Source organism: Pholis gunnellus (assembly GCF_910591455.1).
Source record: "Pholis gunnellus genome assembly, chromosome: 7".
Lineage (NCBI taxonomy): Eukaryota > Metazoa > Chordata > Actinopteri > Perciformes > Pholidae > Pholis > Pholis gunnellus.
Genome location: NC_136533.1, coordinates 3,529,440 through 3,552,085, shown reverse-complemented (window position 1 = coordinate 3,552,085; position 22,646 = coordinate 3,529,440). Strand labels below are relative to the sequence as shown.

General features: G+C 43.5%; 1 protein-coding gene across 2 annotated transcripts; it reads left to right on the top strand.

Annotated features, from left to right (window-relative positions):
• The first annotated feature begins 353 nt into the window (after positions 1 to 353).
• On the top strand, positions 354 to 21,741 carry tmtc3 (transmembrane O-mannosyltransferase targeting cadherins 3). 2 transcript variants are annotated; one of them, XM_079163011.1, is made up of 15 exons: positions 354 to 486; positions 1,218 to 1,431; positions 1,969 to 2,187; positions 5,978 to 6,077; positions 7,664 to 7,779; positions 8,689 to 8,861; positions 10,642 to 10,894; positions 13,946 to 14,094; positions 14,264 to 14,384; positions 14,571 to 14,682; positions 15,504 to 15,607; positions 16,077 to 16,246; positions 17,234 to 17,460; positions 18,920 to 19,708; positions 20,238 to 21,741. In XM_079163011.1, exons 2-15 carry the CDS (start codon positions 1,243 to 1,245, stop codon positions 20,387 to 20,389), a joined length of 2,874 nt encoding a protein of 957 aa, XP_079019137.1. In that variant the 5' UTR covers positions 354 to 486; positions 1,218 to 1,242; the 3' UTR covers positions 20,390 to 21,741. The 2 variants fall into 2 exon arrangements, with proteins under 2 accessions (XP_079019137.1, XP_079019138.1); XM_079163012.1 differs by having other exon boundaries at positions 18,920 to 20,368.
• Positions 21,742 to 22,646: the final 905 nt, after the last annotated feature.

Below are 22,646 nucleotides of genomic sequence, written 5' to 3'. Positions count from 1 at the left end.
CAAGTGATCCTGAGGTTTCCATGATGTGACGCTTCGGCTGCTAGGTTACCGTTGACAACACCAGCAGTGACTTGGTATGCTAACTAGCTAATTCATTAAGCTAGTGCACAATGAATAATAAAGCTAGTAAAACACGATGAGTAGAGCCTTTTCAGGGATATTAATCAAACTCTAAAGCTACGACGGATACAACGTTACAACACGGTATTTGTACGTCGTACTTTAACAACTTTGTATTGCGTTTTATCGAAACACACCGAGTCTGTCTAGGCTAATAACGATTTTAACTTGCGCGGTCACCTCTGACCCGGAAGTGATAGTGATGACCCGGAAGTGATAGTGATGACGCGTTTGGGCTAACGTTAGCTCTCCCAAGTGGAATGCCGCTATCTGAATTGTTTAGTCCGTATGTGTGTTAACTGTTAACTATTCAACAGTGTCTGATACCACCTCTGCAGTCACCGTTTTCCCCTTTTTATAGACACGGTAGGTAGGACATTTAATTTAAAAAAAGACATACAACACATCTGCGTCCAACCTTATCCGTCTCAGAGACTGCTATCAACCTAGTTAGCATTAGCTAGGTGCTTTATCGCTATTACTAATGTTATGTTTCAGCAGCCAGTCTGAAATAGCAAGATAATGGTATTTTTTGTTTGTTTGTACTATTATATTGTCGTGATCGAGCGATAGCAATGTGTATTTCATTCGTTTGGCCAATGCCTGCCCTTAGATAGCTATTTAAAGAGGACTGTGTAAACTTGTTCTTGTTACGGTCCATCCTCCACTGCTTGTGCTCTTTTGCAGCCAGCTGTTACTGTAAAGTTACCGGTTGCAAGACTGTTTGAGTTTTCAGCATGTGGGCTAATATCTCCATCTGTAGTTGTACTTGTTGTGTAATTCATCTGACAGGTTATACTCCACAATTCGAGACTAGAATAAAACAAAACACTGTATTAAACAGGGTGGCAGATTATAAGGGTGCTAAAAGTGAGGGAGTAGGACCACCACATATTTAAGCCACCATAACGGGGAGTGAGTATTGTGACAAGGATGCTACATAACAGTAAAAAACATGGTCATTACTCGCTGTAACATACTTACTGTATGCCCTACCAAGTCCTATGAAAAGCTGCATCGTCAGTATGATTTAATGATTGCTTTGAAAAGGAAAGTCCAATCAATGTTTGTCAAACCTCTTTGTTTTTCCTGCACAGTGATCAATGACGGCTTTGGTCAGCCATGGCTGTCGTGTCATGGAAGGAGATTTTACTTTTGACTGGACTGGTGGTGGGATGTTACTGGAACAGTCTGTCGTGCGGCTTTGTGTTTGATGACGTCTCGGCGATCCTCGACAACAAGGACCTACGGCCCTCGACCCCTGTCCGCAACCTGTTCCTCAATGACTTCTGGGGAACACCCATGGCTGAGGTAGATCATGGTCCATGACACACCTCTGGGGTTCATCCGTATGGGCTTACTTTTACTTTACACGTCATTGATGAAAGCTGTGGCATTTACATTTAGCTGAGTTTAAGGGGTGGATTATCAGCAGTTGTATTTAGGTCACTAAAGTCCAGTTCAACTTCATTTGCACCCTCCTCATATTAACTTGACTTTAAAATTGCTAAGATTGGGAGCATTTCGATTGCCTCTCAAAGGCTCTCAAAATGGGGACACCTAAGCCGGCAACTCGTAGGGAACGTTGATCAGTAACGGTACAAACTATTGCAACTGTGCCAACAGTGAGGGGGAACCGGAGGGTGGGTGCTACGCTTCCACGAAGACGCGTTGGTTTAAAAGAAGTGTCAATATTATAGTCACATCATTTAGTTTACAGCTCAAAAATATGTCCAGTTGATCTTAAAGGCGAATTTGTAGAATCACTCAAAAGCTTCACCAAACATCGGTCTGCATTTGAATGTTTCTCGGTCCGTCAACTGATAAATTGTACATGTTCAACTACAGGAGAGGAGCCACAAGTCTTACCGACCCTTGACCGTACTCACCTTCCGACTGAACTACCTCGTCAGTGAGCTGGTGGCAGCTTTCTACCATCTGCTGAACGTCGTTCTACATGCCGTGGTGTGTGTGCTTTTCCTGCGAGTGTGCCGATTGTTCCTGGACAAGACGTCCAGCCTGGTGGCAGCGTTGCTGTTTGCCGTGCACCCCATCCACACTGAAGCTGTAAGTATACATTCCGTGGGTCCAGGCACTGTATGTATGTAATGTTATGGCAGAAAATAACTTAAAGCTGCCGTCCATAACTTTACCTGTTCTATTGATGTTTTTCTTCTTTCTTTCCTTCAATAATTTAAACAAAGTTAAAAGAGTATAATTCAGATACTAAAAGTACTATTTACATTTGAAATAGTTTTGGCCCCAAAAGAAGATTCAAATGATTAAAACATTTAGTGGATGTCCCCACAACGTTACATGTAAGGGGAGAATTGTTCCTTGTTCCTATTTAAATCTGCACACATTTTAATGCTACATTTCCAGATTGTTCTACCAATGACTGGTGATTTCTTCTATTCTTATTCAGCTGTTGTTCAGGTGGATCCTCGTCTCTTTCTGCCGTTTCAATTGTCATTCTGGTTGAACCATTGGACAGCGTTTTGTTCTCCATGCACAAAACAGTATTTCTTTTTGCGAACCCTTCATACAAAATAACATCTATTTGTAAAGAGGACTTTCAACCGTCCTAAAGCATGGAAGACAATTCCAAAAAACGAAAAGTAGTCTCAGTAAATCAAGCTTTGTGCAGGCGATCCCAAACGTTTGAGCGGCAGCGTGCATACATACGATTACAAACTGAGACGACAGTGTTGTTGAACTGATCCACTGCTTTATTTTTGTTGGACGTTTGAAGAGGTTTCGTTGCTTATTTAAAATGGTCTTCTGAACTTGTATAATCACTTCCTTAAAGGGTTGCATTTCCTGTTAAAACAACCAGCAATTTAAAGTATGGAGTAATTGGTTATTAGTTATGGTTTTAAATGAATGAGGTTTATTGGTTGGACTCTCCGGTTACCTCCAGTGCAGCACGGGGTCATCAGGACACACTGTTTTCTAGGAAGTAGCATATGACTTCGGCAGGAAATACCAAGCACTTATTCTTAAGCCAAAGTGAGGCCCCTCCCCCCAGGTGTCCACCAAACTGGAGAGACCTGGGGTACATCCCAAGTCTCTTATTTAATTAAGAGACTTGGGATGTGGCCCACGTTCTAGGTACATTGAATGCAGCGGTGCCATCGTCCACACAAACCTGTGCACCGTTCCTCTGTTTGACTTTAACCTTCAACCTGAGCATAAATTGAGCTTAACAGGCACACATCTAAGACTGTAACTCCAAACAGCACGGACTCTGTGGTTTAAGTACAACCATCCACAAATAAGTCGCAGAACAAAGAAGAGCCGACACATCAGGTCAGACCTCAGTGGAGCTCCTGGGAACAGGAAAAGCAAACATAGTTTAGAGGTTAGGTACAATAAGATGTATGTGCTGTAGTGTGTGCTGAATAAGGGGGGGGGGGGGGGGGAATTAGGAAATCATTCGTCTGCTGCTGACAACTCTCTTATGACCTCACCACCTCAGTATTGCTCCAACATGCTCAGCAGTGTGGGCGGGGCTTCTGTGACACTGCATCGGTGCTACCGCTTCTGAACAGGTGGCCACATTTATTAGCTGTGTGAGAGTGTGAGTGGTGTTCTCCACAAGATGGATACTAAAGATGTTTCTTTCATCCACAAAGAAGCTTAATTTAAAATCACAATGTTTTTATAACATAACAAAAAAAATGCGACCGTGAACAGTAGGTGAAAAAAACCTGAGTTGAATTAGTTAGTTTTTTTTTAACTTTAGGATTCTCTTTGGAATTGAAAGTTGGTTGTTACAGCCGTTTTATCGTGAATGTTATCGGGACCAGTTTATTGAACGCCATCGGAAACCAAAAACCTTTTGCTTATTGTTTATCATTTGAACTTGATCTTGTTCTCTTCTTAAGGGCCTGTCTAAAAAAGCCTCTTCCCCCAATTAGGGCGTGTAATTCACCCTATTCAACACAGCTGACCCGATGACCAGACAGCCCCCGACCAGAGGAGGGAAAACAGAGCAAACATTCTGCTTCTCGGGGTGGAGTGCTGTTACACAGCATGCACCACTGAGCCAACCGTCCTCATGGCGTTGCAGAGTCTCTCAGACTTGACTTGAATGGAAACAATTTGCCTCACAAATGAGCCTTTAGAGTTAGTCCAGCAAACGTCCTTCATGTTATCGCCGTCTGGAATCTCTCTCTGAACGGATCATTTGTTTTTTGAGTTGTGCTCCGAGCACTGAAGGTCCCTTCATGATAAGTGCGTACAAAGACTCCCTGTGTGCCCCCATGTCTTTCTCAGTGGCTTTTTTTTGGTTATCTGTCTTTTTGAATGGAGACTATAGTTTGTTTTTTTTCTTAAGTATTTCCAAGACTCTTCCAACACAAATCATTTAGTGTGCTCCACAGTATTATTAAGGCTCTAAAATGGCTGCACTTTGAAAAGCTGCACCCCAACAAAAGAACATTACCAAACCCAAACTGTGGTTTTCCTTCCCTTTTTGATATCATGTGAGCGAATCAGAGTATTAAGTTATGAGGGCCACTGCGACAAAATTATAGCATTAAGGAGCTCTGTACTTATTTAGACAATTCAGCACTTTTTACATGTGTAAACGCAACCAGTGTGATCAAACCAAGACAGTGAATGTAGCACAGAGGCCTTTATGTTTTATGGTACCCTGGGCTGTGCATTTGACCACCTTATCAAGTGAGCTAACGCAGTAGCGTGGCTGCCTGATAAAGGAAGTGCGGGTAGGTACTTGTGCAGTGTTTCTTTTCCGTTGTTTTATTCACAGCGATGCATACCAGTTGTTGGTTTTCAGCTAAACGGGCAGCCGGTTCTGAGAACAATGCACAAGCCTTGTTTGAATCTAGACGTTTGTACATCTTAACTGTAGAAAGCGTACTATCTTACTAGATAAGACGCATGTGTGGTTTTTAGATGCGTCTTATTTCCATGAAGCCATGAGCTTTTGGTCATGGTGGAAGTGAGAATGTTATTTCTTCCACACGAGGGCAGTCATCATTTACACAAGTGACAGGCGTTAATGTCAGAGAAGCTGCTTTACAGAGACGTATGTGCTTCGTTGCCCGCTGAGGAGATTTACACCACTAGACCTGTTCTCACAACTGGATTCGAGGGCTTTAACATGTGGACTCTGGTTACTGCCAATTGTAGACGCGTGTAATGTTCTCAAAGAGATTAGAACAGAAAGTTATTCTCTGTTTGACTTCCCTGGAGGTGTATTGGGAGGATTTATCTGTGGTGGTTGTTGAACCCTGGAGAGACGTGCTCATGCGCTGCTGGGAAGCACTGACACTTTTGACACCTGAGAGCTTGTGGCAGAATAAGGTTATGGTTCCTTTATTGTCTCCCAAGAGGAGGAAATTAGTTCGGCAGAAGCAATTTCCCTAAATCTGAGACAGACATCACGATAAACATGTGTAAAACGTTAGCCTGAGATAAAAAACACAAAGCCATTCACTCCGTTGAGAACCACAAACATTCTGAAAACACACACACACACACACACGGTAGTACATAAATCACAGACATGTCTCGTTTAACATACAAGGAAACACATGATCAGTAAAAGCCTGCAGCTGAGTGGCTCCCATAATCCTCCCATAATCCTCCCAGCCGGTGTAAATAGACTGAATATTTAACCCGGATCTTGACCGTCAGGTTTCCAAACCAGCTGGTAATACCAAAACGTAAAATGGACTCTACAGTAGCTCTATTAAAAAAAGATGACTGAACATGCACCCTTTATGCAGACTTTAAAATAAATTCATCTGCACTTCAATAAGACTTTGAATGAACAAATCAGTGTGGATTGGCAGCAGTAGTGACTATACTATATACTTTTTATCAACAGGTCACAGGTGTGGTCGGCAGAGCTGAGCTTCTTTCTTCAATCTTTCTCCTGGCTGCTTTCCTGGCCTACACTAAATCAACAAGTGCGGACCACTCAATCGGTAAGTGTCATGTACTTCACCAGCCTCTCACTTAATTATGTCGCATGTACAAGATGTGCTGGGTTCATGTCATGTCAAGTTGAGACATTATTGCAAACACTGAACAGACGCAGGACACCGAAACCCCAAATTCACACATTAACTGTATGACGAAAGTGATTCAGTGTGACCTGAAAGGCCGATGGCAATGCTGCCGCAGTCGTCCTCATTCATCAGCAGTAAGAGTCAACAGTCACTTGTTTGTGTGAATAAGGAGGGTTTGTGGTGACAGGCAGGGTTGGGTTAGGATCAAACACCTGGCTCAGTGGAATAATGTCAGGCTTCAGAGGCTCGGGGCCACTTTGCAGCTTTGGAAAATTGAAATGGAATATCCTCTGTCATTTAGAGGCAGGCCTGTTCCTTGAGGTTGACCGTAATGATCTTTACGCCGTTACAGAATTCATTGTTGAAGTTGTGTTCCAGACGCACCTGTTTTTGCCGTATGTTTTGCGGGTAATTGGTCGGTGGTTCTCCGTGCACTGGAACCTGTTGCGCAGTAAGAGGGCGGGGTTTGTCGTCATTAAACACTACACATTACGCACACAGTTCTATAATTGCACCCTGGGGAAAATGTCTAAGCTGCATCGGTGCCTTTAAGTTTCTTTTAGTAGAGCAACATGTGGCAACCATCTATAATGAAGGCCTTCAAACCATTAAATGGGTTCACAGTGTACTGTTCTGGTTCTGGGCTAGTCCTTTGTTTACGACAGTCCGGCCAATACTGGATGTTAATGCGATACCAACATTTTGAAGGATCCCTGAAATTAGGTTATTAAAGAATTTAGGTTTAAAATAACTTCCAGTGTTACAAACAATGAAATGGGAATACCGCTACTAAATGACTCAGACATCTTTTGTCTTTCTGAGCTGCCATTTCTTGTCGGCCAAAAGGTAACCGATACCGTATCAGAGCTCTGACGAGATAAACGGGGAAATCCATCTGGCTCTAGTTTCCACATTTGTTTATTCTGTGGCGTGGCTTGTGTTTGTGCAGGTCGTTAAGTTGGTTCGCACCGTTTCCTCAGGCATCCTGGCAGCTCTGTGGAGCTGTGTCCCAACTCGGAGGCTGGAACGGCACAAAATGCTCTTCCCTCCTTAAGTTACAATGTTTGTGACCAAGAGGTTTCCCTTAAATTGGACAACATGGCGTAAATATCACTCTGGGTTCAGGTGAAGTTCAGTAACGGTTCCCAGGACAAAGTGTGATGTTTCACTTCAACACATACGGTGTGATAACGCTAAATACATCCATATATGACTTTCATTTCCCTGTAATGATTGACAACGTCCAACCTGCTGACAAGAGCAAACAAGAGTTAATGCATCCATTTCTTTCACCCTGGCTTTTCTCTCATTGGCCCAGCAAAGTTACTGTGGTATTTTCTCAGTGATTGATAAATAATTAATCCAAATGCATGACTGATATTTCCTGACTTGACATAACGAACGTCTTCAAAAGAAGTCTGTACCAAGAATTCCCCCTCTTTGTATATAAAAGGTTGTGTACAGCTGTCTGCTATTTGTGCATATTCTCTCTTTTCTTCCAGTTTGGGCCCCCATCGCTCTGACAGTGGTGCTAGTGGCGGCAGCGACACTGTGTAAGGAGCAGGGAATCACCGTCATCGGCATCTGCTGTGTCCACGAAGTGTTCGTTGCACAAGGGGTAAGGCTCCGCCTCCGAAACTTGGGCACACCTGTGACATCAAAGCACGGCTGGCTTTTTAACTCTAGAGTTCTTTTTAAGCCTCAATTTAAAGTTTGTGTTAACAAGCAGTTGCCATCTGGTAAGGTTAAGGTTCGATTAGGTAGTATATCAGACGGACACGTACTGAACACATCGAGCACTAAACCAACCCCAAGCAGTTTCAGGGCGCTTTTTACTCACTATGGCCTTGTTTTTCACTACAACATACAAGTCCTTTCCCAGCCGTAGCATTGTGTTGGGACAAACCTATACGGCGCTATTGAATACATTATAAGCTAATAAAATCAGCGTCTGACCGAAAGCCGGTTACTTCCGAGATTGCATTTCAGCCAATGCGTTCCGCCTCTTTTGCTCTCCACACAGACTCGCATTTTAACCAAACCCTGCTCGAAACGTGATTGGTCTAAAACACTCGGACTACAAAACAGAAACCGGAACTCTTCCGATAGCAGATCTTGTCTCGTTGCCGATGAATGCAGTATCTGTTTCAACAGATTAGTCTCAGCCAAGTCATTAACGGGCTTCCCAATTCAATGAGGAGCACCGTATACAGTCATTTGTGCAGGACCTGGTTATTCTGAGTTTAAACAATGTAGCATTAAAGGGGGTTTGGGTTGAATATAACTCATTTAAACTTTGATTTGGTTGTTTTCTTCTGACTGAAGCATTCATCACAAGTGACTCGTTCAAGAACCGTGACGACAAGTTCAGTTGTTTCCAGTTTCTGGCTTTGATAAATAGGTGTGCGGTTCAAACTGCTGGCAGGTTTTTGGGGAATGTCATTTGAAGTATATGAATAACAATGGCATTTGAATCTGAAACACTGAAGGTTGAGTTGACCCTTCCTTCCTGTTGCTACCCTCTCAGTTCACCTTGCCCATGCTGTTGGACACCCTGCGGCGAGTGTTGCAGGGTAAAGACGGCTTCCCTTACGCTCTCCTGCAAACTCTGCTGAAGCTCATCGTCCTCGTCATCAGCACCCTGCTGCTCGTCATCGTCAGGGTCCAAGTCATCCAGTCCCAGCTCCCCGTCTTCACCCGGTAAACGGCATTATATCTCACCAGCAGCAACAACGTGCTGAAGCTGCATTTCAGTCTTACGGCCCTTTAAAGCTTTCTCTCCCCGTTTGTCGACTGCATTGGCTTTTATTGAATTTACAAATCAAATAAAGTTAAAGCCTACATGTCACAGTGTTTAATGCGTCAAAGAGCAAGATGTGATTATTTTATGAGGGCATTGCAATTTGTTTTTAGTGCGTTGTAGTTAAAACACTTTGGCCAGTTAAAAAGAAGAAGTCTTACTCTGCAGCTGCTGTGTCTCAGTGAATACAGTCGGAGTCGTGATTTGAATGTAAATGGCTTTCAGGATTATATAAACACATTATACTAGAACTACTAGGTTCTTTATTTCAGATTATGTAATAGTTTACATAATGCCTTATTTGATCAAAGTAGAGAATCTTCCCACGGCTCCTGACACCCTATGGATGTTAGTCACAGGCCTGTGGTTCTTTCCACGTCACTTTCACCTCAAGTGACGGCAACACGTTTTGCAGTGGCGTGGCAGACTTTTCACACTGGAAATCTGTGACTTCTCCCTTAAAACACCCTAATGCTCTTTATAGTTTAGATTTATTTTAGTTAATGTTAGTAGATGTATCTCACTTTTAATAAATCATGTGACCAGTGTGTACACTGTGTGAGGGGGGCAAATGTCAAGAGGTTCATTGGATTAAGTCTAAACTATTTTGAAAATGGTCTGTACAGGATTCCACTTTGATTGCAAAGATAAAATTCCAGACAATTACCCGAGATGTGTTAATCTTCTAGCCGTTATCCCCGGGATGTCTCCGGATTGTCTGGAAGAATTTCTGTGTTCAAGTCACAACAATGCTGCATATTTAGATTACCACCATCCCAGCTAAAGAAGTGGTCCGCCTGCTTTATACAGAGACAGGCTGGAGGGGACGGATCGACCAGTTAAGGATCTGGGGATGTCTCCTGGTTTATTGTGACTGCAGGAGAAACCGTCTTTCTTATATCACCAGATGGGTCACATATTTATATATATATATATATATATATATATATATCATTATTTTTGCCTTGCCTGTATTGAGATCAAGGGATGGCCGTGTCTGTCGCTCGGTTGGCTGCTTCTATCTGACCCTGCTGTCGAGTAGAATACGGCTACATTTTTACATAAGCATTCTAATAAATGTGATGGGCAGATTGCTGTTTAATTTACTCCACACAAAGATCAATGCACATGCAGAGTTTAGACATTCTGTGAACTTTCCTCAAAATCTAACTTTCTACACATCCGATTTTTCAATTGGAAAATGTGATGTGTAGAAAGTTATTGCCTTTCCTTTGGCTTCACTAAAGAGGAGAACTGGACTGGATCAGCTGTCGATCCAGGCTGGAGGGTTATTAAAAAGAAACCAGTATTGTTGGGATTATGATTGCTATGGGGAGCTTTGGGCGTGATGATGACGGAGTACAGAACGGTGAAATGCATCTATCTGTTGCCCTGGACGTGAAGATAAATACAGGACATCCCCTGTAAATCACGTGCAGTGTTCTTTGCCGTTCCTTCTCTTTGTTGCCCTCCTCATTTATTGGATGTGGTTATGGAAAGATGATGTAGCGATACAGATGTACAGTATGTGTGTACAGATTTGGCTAACAGTAGAATATAATATTTATCACTTTGTGCAGTCTCAGCTTTTGGCCCCTCGTACGCCACATAAAACATACTCTTATCCTCTCCTGCTTTATTGGCTGGATGAACTTTTCTTCTCCGTGTCCTCTCTTTTAGATTTGATAACCCGGCGGCAGTCAGCCCCACTCCCACGAGACAGCTGACCTTCAACTACCTGCTCCCTGTGAACGCATGGCTCCTGCTCAACCCCTCTGAGCTCTGCTGTGACTGGACTATGGGCACCATTCCTCTGGTGGAGTCCCTGCTAGACCTCCGGAACCTGGCCACCCTGGTGTTCTACACGTTCCTGGGCCTGCTAGCTTACCACAGCCTGCGCTACAGACACAGCTCTGCCAGGACTGTCATCATGGTGAGAGATCCTCACACCAAACAGTGGCACTGCGATACAAAACCAAACACACACACACACACACACACACACACACACACACACACACACACACACACACACACACACACACACACACACACACACACACACACACACACACACACACACACACACACACACACACACGGGGGATGCAGAGAGTCTACCAGGTAGACACAGCTGACGGCCTCTAATTGATGCGCTGGAGACTCTAATGGAAAATGGCTGCATGTGTCAACGACTATGCACGCAGCGTCATGTCTGCTCACTCTCCTGAACTTGGGACTCGGTTGTGCTCTTTTCCAGGTGGTGGTAAATGATAGCTTTAACCTGTACCTGCAAGGCACTAAACTTAATGGTTAATGAAAATCTACATTAGCGTCCTTACTAAGACACCCATGGAAATAACAAACTATGTAAAACAACTCTTTTTTTCTATCCTTTATTTTTCCTTTGGCTGAGAATAAACTACTAGGGCATCTATCAGAGCTCCCCAAAACTGCACAGAGTTGGCAGTGTGTGCCAAAAAGGCCAAAAATCATATTAATGTTCAAATGATAGTTTATGGACCAGCGTACTTTCAAAAGGCTGCTCTCGTTCTATTGAGGGAGCTTGGATGACATAACTCAGAGTAATGTAAGCTACACCATGCTTGAAATGAAATGTAGTCAAAGCTGGCTTGTAACCGTAGTAGTTTTCATTATTATATTCTAGAATCAATTTGTCATCATTTCTAAGCACGTAAGAGATGACTTCATAGGTGAGTTACAGCCATAGACTGCAGGTCTTTTGAAATCAGACTTCCACAGAGAGGAACATATTAGTGTATGTCTGTCATAGCAGCTAGTCATCACTTAAAGAGTCTGGAACATGATCTCCAGAGAAGAGTGGGAAGCATGAAGAACCTACAGACAAAGTGGTTCCCCATGCTCACCAGCCACATCCACCGGTTCACAGAAACTACACATAATTATACTCCAGTCTTCCCAATTGAGTATTGGGTGAGAACATTGTAGTCGATGCTATAATTGACCGTTTCATGCTCGACGCATTTTATTACTTGCGTCTGCATTTTAGTACCGTTGTTTTGTCTCATCTTTATTCTCCACGGTCTGGTTTTTATAGACGACACCGTTCACGCGGGTACATGACGTCAAGCAGACAAAGTCAGGATTGCAGAACATGCTTGAAAGCATTATCAGTAACAGATATAAGCTTGTTTTTATGTTTAGCACACTGAGGAAAGTAATGATAAACACAGGCCGGATCTGTCCGCACAAATGAAGAGGGATAAATAAAAAAAAACAGGTCCTACTTCAGCGAGTACGCATTGTTCCTTGTAGCTCACGGAAACAAATTGGCGTCCGTGGCTCTCTTACCCGGAGGTCAGTGAACTCCCTCACCGTGTTGCTCTTAGCTTCAGTTTGGAGAAGGGGACCACAAATCAACACAAAATACACTGAATTAGGACTACTGCAGTGTTGATTCTGCTTTGAAATATGTTGCATAACAATATCGTACCACATCATCCTACTTCGTTTTATTGCAAGGCTGCCAGCTGTAGCTGTCTCTGAGAAGCCTTTTTCTACCTACTGGGGCTGCTGGCTGTGCACGAGCGCTACGACACATTATTATTATTATTATTCGCAATTAATACGTTGGCGTCTGTGTAGTGCTCGTTTCTTGTTTTCTCGACCAACAGTCCAAACCCTGTTTTCTAAACTTCAGCTCTACTCTACACGCACGCACGCACGCACGCACGCACGCACGCACACACACACACACACACACACACACACACACACACACACACACACACACACACACACACACACACACACACACACACACACACACACACACACACACACACACACACACACACACACACACACACACACACACACACACACACACACAAGTTTAAATGCTTTAAAATAATCATCTTGGTTTTGTCAGACATTGTTGATGTTGGTAGTATATACGTGATCATTTCTAGCAGTATTTATCTAGCAGAAGATTAGCAACAATGAATGTCCTTTTCTGTATGTTAATTATGCTCCACTCAATGCACAAGTACATATTTTAATTACGCTCAATCGAAAATACTAAAATCATTGTCATTCAAAAAGCAACAAAACAAAGACTAAAAGCATGTTCCATCATTACGAGCTTTCACAAACGAGATAAGGTCTCTACTCTACATCTTAATCACACGCAGTAGGATTAAGAATAACAAGAATAAACTTAATTTAATGGTCATAAATACAGGTACATACATGAAATCTGACCACTGCATTTAACCCATCCTAAGCATTTAGGAGCAGTGGACTGCTGTGAAGCGCAAGTACGGGTTCAGTGTCTCGTTCAAAGGGCAGAATATAAAGACGTTAACCCTTCGGTGGGTCACCGAGTTGATTGCTGTGGGGACATTTGTCTTGTGCTCCTGAGCGTTCCCATCTGTTGAGCAGCATTAAGCAGCCATCGGGCCGCCAACTCTGTCATTTGTTGGGATGGGAGAAAGCTGAACCAACTGGTCCATTTATATATATTATAAGTAATATGAACGCAGGTCATTATTTGCAGGTCTCGCCAGTATCCCATATATTGCACTGATGCTATTTATAGAAACGGACCGGCCTCCAGCCTGTGCAGGAGGACGAACAACCTACAGAATCAGATGTCTTGTTGGCACACACGCTGAGACGGATAGAATATACCCTGATCATACCGGATTTAACAACAGAAACGTTGATTTTGCATGTAGGTGTATGTTAGAGGCTGGATCTTCTGCTTATTTTCATTTTTGTTTAATGCAATAAATGAATCATTTTGTCTAGATATGTTTATGGTTTCCCAGATCTCAAGGAAACATCTTAATTATAACAAAATCATAAAAGTCCAAAAAAAACCCAGCTACAATTGTGCTGGGAGCAGAGAGTTAATAATTAATATGTTAATTAATTCATATTAATATTGAAATAAGGTGGCTGGTATGGACTGAAGTCATTGCTGGTCTTTCTCCTTCAGGCCCTGTCTCTGATCGTCCTGCCTTTCATTCCTGCGTCCAACCTCTTCTTCCCGGTGGGCTTCGTGGTGGCGGAGAGGGTCCTCTATGTGCCCAGTATGGGCTTCTGTGTTCTCGTTGCACACGGATTCAAGATTGTCTCGCATAAAGGGTGAGTGCTCGTCCTAAATGAGGTTACTGTACTGTAGAACTATAACCTGGTGCAGCCCTTATTAACATTTATAGAAAGTCACAGCTATTGATTTAAAGAACACAGTGCAGCCGTGTACTGAAATGTTAGCAATTTGAAGTGTTGAAGCTCTTTACATTCCTCTTTGCAGACCCTTGAAGAAGATTTCCTGGTTGATCATTGGGGTGCTGTTAACGACACATGCGGTGAAGACTTTCAAGAGGAATTGGGACTGGGAGTCAGAATACACTCTGTTCACCTCTGCGCTGAAGGTGAGCTAGAAAGACGACTGATGCAGCGTCTTGGCCCACCTTGTCGGTGTAACTTGGCTGTTTTCCATCTTAGAACAAATCTTTGATTCACCTTGTGATTAAAAGGCCTAATCAAGTCTAACAGAGGATAGTGATGGATCAGTCTTTTACAAAACAAAACTTTTCTTCAATTTTCTGCCGATTCAGGTCAACAAGAACAATGCCAAGTTGTGGAATAACGTTGGCCACGCTCTGGAGAACCAAAACAACTATGCAAAGGCGCTGCAGTATTTTCTCCAGGCCACTCGCGTTCAGCCAGGTAAGAAACGGAGATCAGGCCTCCATCTTTTCTTAATCTATCCAAGCATCTCCTGTAATTTGGAAACTGAAAAGGGCAGGTACTTAAAAAACATACTTGGCAGGTGATTGGAAGAACCATCTGTCTATCAAACTCTTGCCGACACGAGCCGGGGGAAGAAATAAAACCTCTTTTCCATCAAGAAAAGCCTTCGGTTCCGTTCTTTGCTGCTCTTCAATGAATAAATACGTTCCAGTTCTGAAAGAATTAGACAACCTCCGGTTCTGCAGAGTGAACTTGTTGTTTGAGGTTTGTGTTGTTTTAGTATCGAGATCTTTAACAGCGGGTTTATTGTTTGATGGATCCATCACTCATGACTACATGCACCTCTCAGAACTATACTAAACAGTTACAGTAAGTTAAGCTTCTACCAGCGGTTCTGTTTGGCTTCATAGCTTTGTTTGCAGGAAGCCTGTCGTCAGCTGAGACATCAACACTTTTGCCGGTTCACCACCCAAGAGTGTTTCCCCGAGATAAATGGTGTAAACACATTAACCCGATGAGGATTTCCTGCTTTGCTAATCATCCAGCATCAGTTCTGCTTGTCCTGACTGACCCGCTTTCAGCGCTGCACTTTTCCTCCTGGTTTACAGAAGGATTTATTTTGCTTCATTATGTACAAACTTAACATTAGTTTAGCTTATGTGTGGAATGCTAAAGCCAAGCGGGAGAAACACACAGGGTCGCTTGAGGATTAAATGGATTTAAGAAGTACACAGACCAGTTTGTGTTTTCAGCCTGTAATTGATTTCTTTCTTCTACACAATACAATGTTTCCACAGATGACATTGGAGCTCACATGAATGTTGGAAGAACCTACAAGAACTTGAACAAGTCCAAAGAGGCAGAAGATGCCTACTTGGTTGCCAAGTCCCTGATGCCACAGGTATCCCATCAGGTCACATGCAGCGCACGAGTGTTTGGAGCAACTCAGCCACACCTCCTGGATCCTCTCCATTCATAGAACGACTAGAGGCTTTTGAGCAAAACACATATCCAGTATTAAAATATATATGATGCAGCCAACATCGATTATGTTCTTCTCTAGAAGAAACAGCAGCTGAATACGCCTTGAAATTATTTTTTTAATCTAACAAGCAGCTTCCCTCCTGGTTTGTGTCACCCAACGGACTATGTTTAGTGTAGAGTTAACAGTTCTTATTTTTCAACTATCCATTTCAACACCTCCAACGAAACAGCCTCTAGAATGGGAGCAGTGATACTCACAGTTATAGTCTCCAGTACAATCTACAAACTTGGTTGAATAGTTTTTCTCAAACACGGCTCATTAAAAAACGTGTTTATTTTGCAATACTAGGATCAAATCAATGACTTCTCTGTTGGTCGCTCGTCAGGTTATTCCTGGGAAGAAGTATGCGACGCGCGTGGCCCCGAACCATCTCAACGTCTACATTAATCTGGCCAACCTGATCCGGGCCAACGAGTCGAGGCTGGAGGAGGCTGACCAGCTCTACCGACAAGCAATCAGCATGAGACCCGACTTCAAACAAGCCTACATCAGCAGGCAAGATTCTTAACTGTGCACCCGTACAATATCAATCTCTGAGCATGACTTATCCTTTATTCTCTCCACACACAAACAGGGAAACACTATCCACAAATGTCATGCATGTAATTCTATGGAGCGGGACAGATTTATTGTTGTTGCCTTTCATCTCTTCACTAAAGTGAACATGCACTGCCTCTCAGACTCGCCCTTTCTCGTCTGTTTGGTTTGACCTCACCCACTGTACCAACAGCTGGCATGAACATGTCACCGATAGCCGTTTGTAGGAGTTGTACTCTAAAATCAGGGAAGGTGTAAGGAGCTGTTGGATTTGTTTCTTCAAGTTGTACTTGAGCGATCTTTGTTTGATTAACTCCAGGAGTGACGGTGTAACCGTTGTAGTTTAGCCGAGCTGTTGCAGTACTTGTCACAACTTAAAGTCAGTTACAGTTCAGCATTAATATCATTTAGGCTTCTTATTTACAGTTTTCTTAGCAAGCGGTCCCACTCTCTGGAATACAATCTAAATTCCAACAATAACCAAAAGACATACAGCCCAATCTGCAATTCACCAACAGTGATTTATTTGTCTCCATAGCAATCCACATGATCTTTTTAGTAACATCTTTCCAAAATACCAACCGATTAGATCAAAAACACACACACAGCGCACACATTCTTGGATTTGAATTTAACACCCTGTTCAGATCCCGTCCGCCCTTTCTTCTCTGAAATAGTGTCTGTAAGAAATGCTTCAGTGTCTCTAGATTCTCCTTTCTAGTTATCACAAGCAAAACAAACAAGCGTGGAGAAAAAAAGGCTGCTTTGCACTACTTGTCTTAACAAGACCAATTATGTATTTATAGGGGTTAATTGTATTCATTATAACTATTATTTGATGATATATCAAATTGGGTTCTTTATATAAGTGACAGGTTTTAATGTAATGTAATTATCCATCTTGTCAAATATATAATTGCCCCTCTTGAATTTGATTTGTTTCAGAGGGGAGCTGCTTCTGAAGATGAACAAGCTCACAGAAGCCCGCGACGCCTACCTCCGAGCTCTGGAGCTGGACCGCACCAACGCTGACCTGTGGTACAACCTGGCCATCGTCAACATCGAGATGAAGGACCCGTCGGAGGCCCTGAAGAACTTCAACCACGCCCTGGAGCTAAACCCACGCCACAAGCTGGCCCTCTTCAACTCGGCCCTCCTCATGCAGGAGTCTGGTGAGTGAGGTCTGCCGGGTTCACAGTGACGACGTGAACGGTCTCCGGCTGGAGTAACAGTAGGACTCCGTTAAAGGGCCGTGCACGGCCCGTTTCACACCGACTGGCATGAACAAAGGGAATAACCCGACATTACCTTTAGGGTGTAACCAGGTTCTGAAAAGCTGGCACTTGTATTGCAATGAACACTTGAGTTCATGGCCAAGTTTCTGTCAGGTGCTCTCTTTACTACGAGCACCTTCCTGCTGCAGGTTAATCCAGTGTGAAAAAGACACTGTATAATTATGAAGAGGACTTTGTTGAGGCGATCACAATCTACTTACGCTCATGCAGGGTGGTTCAAACTAAATCTACGAAGAGGTGAGTCATTAAGATAGCAATACTTCACGTTGACAGAGTGTGTTTTCCTTTTTCCTGAACACTCACCTCGGTGTGACTGTGACCGTGTCAGCACAGGTGTGACGGTTTTTGCATTGCGACTCTTATCAATCAAGGGGTTTCAAACACTTTGGTTCAAAAAAACCTACTCATTACCAATGATTCATAGAGATTATTTTTCTTCTAAATTTCCAAATAGTATTGCGCAACAGGCTCCATGTTTGCCAAACGCATACAGCCTGCTTCCTCCATTCTTTAAAATATTCTCTTCAGTTGCAGCTTTTTTTGTTTAGTTTTTCACGAATCCTGAGATGACAGATTATTCTTCTGTAACGTAACCTAAACATCATATACATGCGATATGATTGTTTTTTTTTACAGCATTCTCCAGTAGCTTTGTGTGTGTAGTCCATTGTTAATGCCGCACTTTCTCTCAGATTAAAGTTCATCACAGGGTCACTGGACCATGAAGTGCTGCACTACACTACACGCTCTCCCACAAATGCGCTGCAGACAGTCTGGGAGCTTTTTTTTTATTGTTTTCTGAGCTGGGTTGTGTGTTCTCTCACTTGTTTCTTAGCTGTTGATTTTCAGCAGGTGAATACAGGTGTTGAGGTGGGCAGAGCACTAAAGATGCCACATATTTTCTTCTCATTCCTCACATTCCTACTTCCACTATCATATGTGTTCACTTATCTCAAATCGCATGAAGTTGGCCTGCTTTTGGAGAAGTTTAAATTTCTCAACAGAAAATCCAATTCAGGTTCTGAACAACAGGTGGAACAGATGCATGCATCGATGGAAAACAGCTAAACCTCAACTCTAGGTCTTTGAATTGCAGCCGCAGAGCTGCTATTTAACACACCATGAGATGCAGCTGTGTAACGTGTGAATCCAGTATTTTATTTATTTCATTGTATCTGTTATCAACAAATCACACTTCTTAATCCCCCTGTTTTGACCCTGTTCTGAGAGAACATGTCAGAGCTCAAACTTTGACCTTAATTCTAACATAATTCAATATTAAAGGTGGAATATAAAAATAAATGACTTTATATTATGTCTTTGCTTTCTGTGGCAGGTGAGCCAAAGTTCTGGCCTGAGGCCAACCGTCGCTTCTTGACCTACGTGGAGGAGGAGCCCGAAGACGCCAACGGCTACTTCAACCTCGGCATGCTGGCCATGGACGCCAACGAGAACGCGGCGGCCGAGCGGTGGATGCGTAAAGCCATCGGTCTGCAGGCGGGCTTCCGCAGCGCCCTGTTCAACCTGGCGCTGCTCTACTCCCAGTCCAAACGCGAGATCGATGCGCTGCCGGCGCTGGATGAGCTGCTGCGTCACCACCCGGAGCACATCAAGGGCCTGATCCTGAAGGGGGACATCCTCATGAACCACAAGAAGGACACGCGCGGCGCCAAAGCCTGCTTCGAGCGCATCGTGCGCATGGACCCCACCAACGTGCAAGGCAAGCACAACTTGTGCGTGGTCTACTTTGAGGAGCGCGACCTGCCGCGCGCCGCGCACTGCCTGGAGGAAACGCTGGCCATGGCGCCGCACGAGGAGTACGTGCGTCGTCACTTGAGTATTGTGCGAAACAAAATGGCCGCCATGAGCGCGGCAGGGCAACCGCTCGCTTCAGGGGGGGGAGCCGCCGTATCGGCCGAGGAGGAGGAGAAGCCGGAGAGAGTCGAGGAGGGGCCGGAGGAGGAGGCAGCGGAGGTTGAGGAGGAAGGGAGGGGTGCTGATGCTGTTGGAAAGGGGAATGGGGAGGAGAAGAATGTGCGGAAATCCTCTGCAGAAAGCCTCGGAGGCGTGGGCGTGGACCAATCAGAGTCTTTGGACAGTAGCCAGTCTGACGAGCGGAGCTCGGGTAAGTCCACTGAAGAGATTAAAGATATAGAGAGAAAAAGGGCCGCCGCCTTGAAGAGACTAGAGGAGATTGAGCGCATATTAAGTGGTGATTGACATTGTGGTAATTTACAGCTGGACTACTTTTATAGAGCCCTTTAATGCTCCAGGATAAGACTGCAGTTCTTCCCTTAGAAATGTGTACTCAAAATAAATTTCAGTCATTTTCATTCTTTTGATTTATTCACTTGTTTGCAGGCTGCTCGGCGTGGCCCCGTTGATTTAACACTAATCATGTAAAGAAGGGAAAATGTTGATCTGCACATGAAAACCCATGTAACAATAAGCACAAAGCCAATTTGGGATTATCTATTTAAAGCTTATGGCCGTTGTAGATGCCAGAGTGGGTGTGCTTCATCTGAATGGGATTCCCCACATTGTAGATCTGCAGTACAAATGTTTGTTTTTCTATTTGTAGTCATTGTTTATCACTGGATTTTGTTTTTTTTGTTTTTTTTTTCACTCCTGTGTGTTATTGTTTTTAAAAACAGATCGATTGTATCAGGGACAATTAAAGGAAATGACATGTTCCTCAGATTTCCTCAAGGCAGGAGGATATCTGCATCGTCCGGGCCTCAAAATAACCCTCCACACTACATCAGCGCCGGGCTTCTGTTCCGCTGCATCTTCTAATCTTTATTGATCTCACTCGCTGTTTCCTGCCACTCCATCATCAGCCTCTGTGCTCACAGATGCCTTCACCTCAAAATTTCATTGGAAGCCCATCTAAAGACGATTACCTCACTCTCCTGTGTCACATTACACCCCCCCCCCCCCATCCCCCCATCCCTTCAGACACATTAAAACATGAATCTGTTTTCCCTGCTTGTGTTGGTCAAATAGCTCCTACCAGAGCACCGCCAACATTATGTGACAGTCAACTACAACAATGACGCACAATCATCTTCATCATGTGTTCCTCATTTTCATGTTCCTTCCACTTTACAGGGTGGGGGGGGGGGGTTGCAAATGTGCTAATGTCATAGTACATTTGCAGAAAACACATCTCCACATTCATTTGGCTTCACACCGACGATAATATCGTTTTAGCTTACCGGCACGAAAATAACACTGCGATGTCTTCAAGTGTTTGTAGTAGCCTTTGTGTTCACTTTCTTCAGCAATTACACTCGTGATTCCCTCCGAATCAAAAATACTCTGCGTCTCTCTGTGGATGTCTGAGACGGCAGTGTGCGTGCACCCCAAATTCAAACTTTGAAATCAGATATGCTCAAATCACATTCTTTTCCTCGAAACCATAAATCCCATAACCATCCTCTGCTCTGATTTAGAGCACCTGAAAAGGCCAATCGCTCACTATCAAAAAAAAGTGCTTTTCTGGCTGCACAAGTAGTTTACAGCGTACAACCCCCCGACAGTCATGAGCTCAAGTCGTGGCCGGACTTGTGATTGTATGGAACTGTAGCTGTGAGGCAGGTCAACTATTCTTCCTCGCTGGTCGTTGTCACCCTGTTTCGTTACTTCACAGTGCAATAAAACTATTTTCTGCTCAGTGGAACGACGGGAGAGAAGGCGGATTACTGGGAGTTAGCAGCCCTGTGGTGGTACCGAGGAGCCTTGCTATGCATCCACCTGTTTCAGCCCTGGAACTCTATGTACATATATATTTACAGCGTACTTGTATCCAGTGTTATTTATTATCTTCATATGCACTGCAAATGCTGTAGATGTTGTTTACCGCTCACAGTACGCTTTGAATTCACGGTGCATTATTTTGTCTCTATTATCAGTTATGTGTGCGGTCACTTGTAAGCCATGTCAGATGCTTTTTCACTTTTAACCAACAGAGCCATGTCAGTGTTAAACATGTACGACATATTCAATTAACCGTCGTAGGGACATCTTTGAATGAGGGAACGTCCTGTTTTCCACCTCATTCTGCTGAGTGGCTGATTTTTGTACAATATGAGATGGGTTTTTATGCTAAAGCCCTTGGTGGTGGGGGGTCTAGGTTATTAAATAAAGTGAGAGGACAACTCAATGCTTTTGTTCTTCTTTGTCTGTTTGCCACATGTAGATCTGCTGCAGAATTATTCATGCTTATACACGCTTCATTTGGGATGCACCTATCAGGTTTTTGTAGACCCGAGTCCTGGACTGTACCGATCCGATACCGGAGTTGAGCTAATCCGCCGCACGCCTCACTGTTTGGAAGTGACTGGGATCATTCTTTCACGTGTAAAACATCAGGCTTCACCGAAAAATTGCTTTCCTAATTGTAAAACAAAATGTAACAAATCCATACACATACTGAACTGTTCTTTATTCAAATGATGGTATTCGATACCCTACCCAGCTATTTCAGGCAGTATGGATATCCGGATCGGTGCGCGTATCATCTCATGCCAGCCCTCGCTAAACGTCGAGCCGCGTGCCAATCCAATTTGAAATCCCAAATTGAGTTCCGAAATTGAAATCCAATGTACCAAAAGTTTGTTGTTAGTCTCTCTGATCAATTACATTTCCTATGTAATGTAATTTAGAAATGCACAACATCTAATGCAGCCATCTGTCCCTTGCCGTGATCCGACTTCCTGCACTGATGCGGTGTCTTTGAGGAACTGTACAGTAATGAAAGGGCTTTGTTGCCAACAGTGGGTTTACTGTGCTCCATGTACAGACGGAGGAAAGTATTGCTCTACGATGAGTTTTAAGAAGTGTCCGTTCACCTAAAAGTATTAAAACAAAAACATTCTTATTACCTCCAGCAGTATCTAGCTATCTACTTCCACTCCAGTACAACGAAGGAGTTCAGTGTGTGGTGCATGAAACAATTTGTGTTTCATAAATCAGTACCTCCGTCACTCTGGATCATCCACACAACAGACAATGAGCAGTATTTAATACAGCTGGGTTCTATTCTTTGAAGACCCATTTGG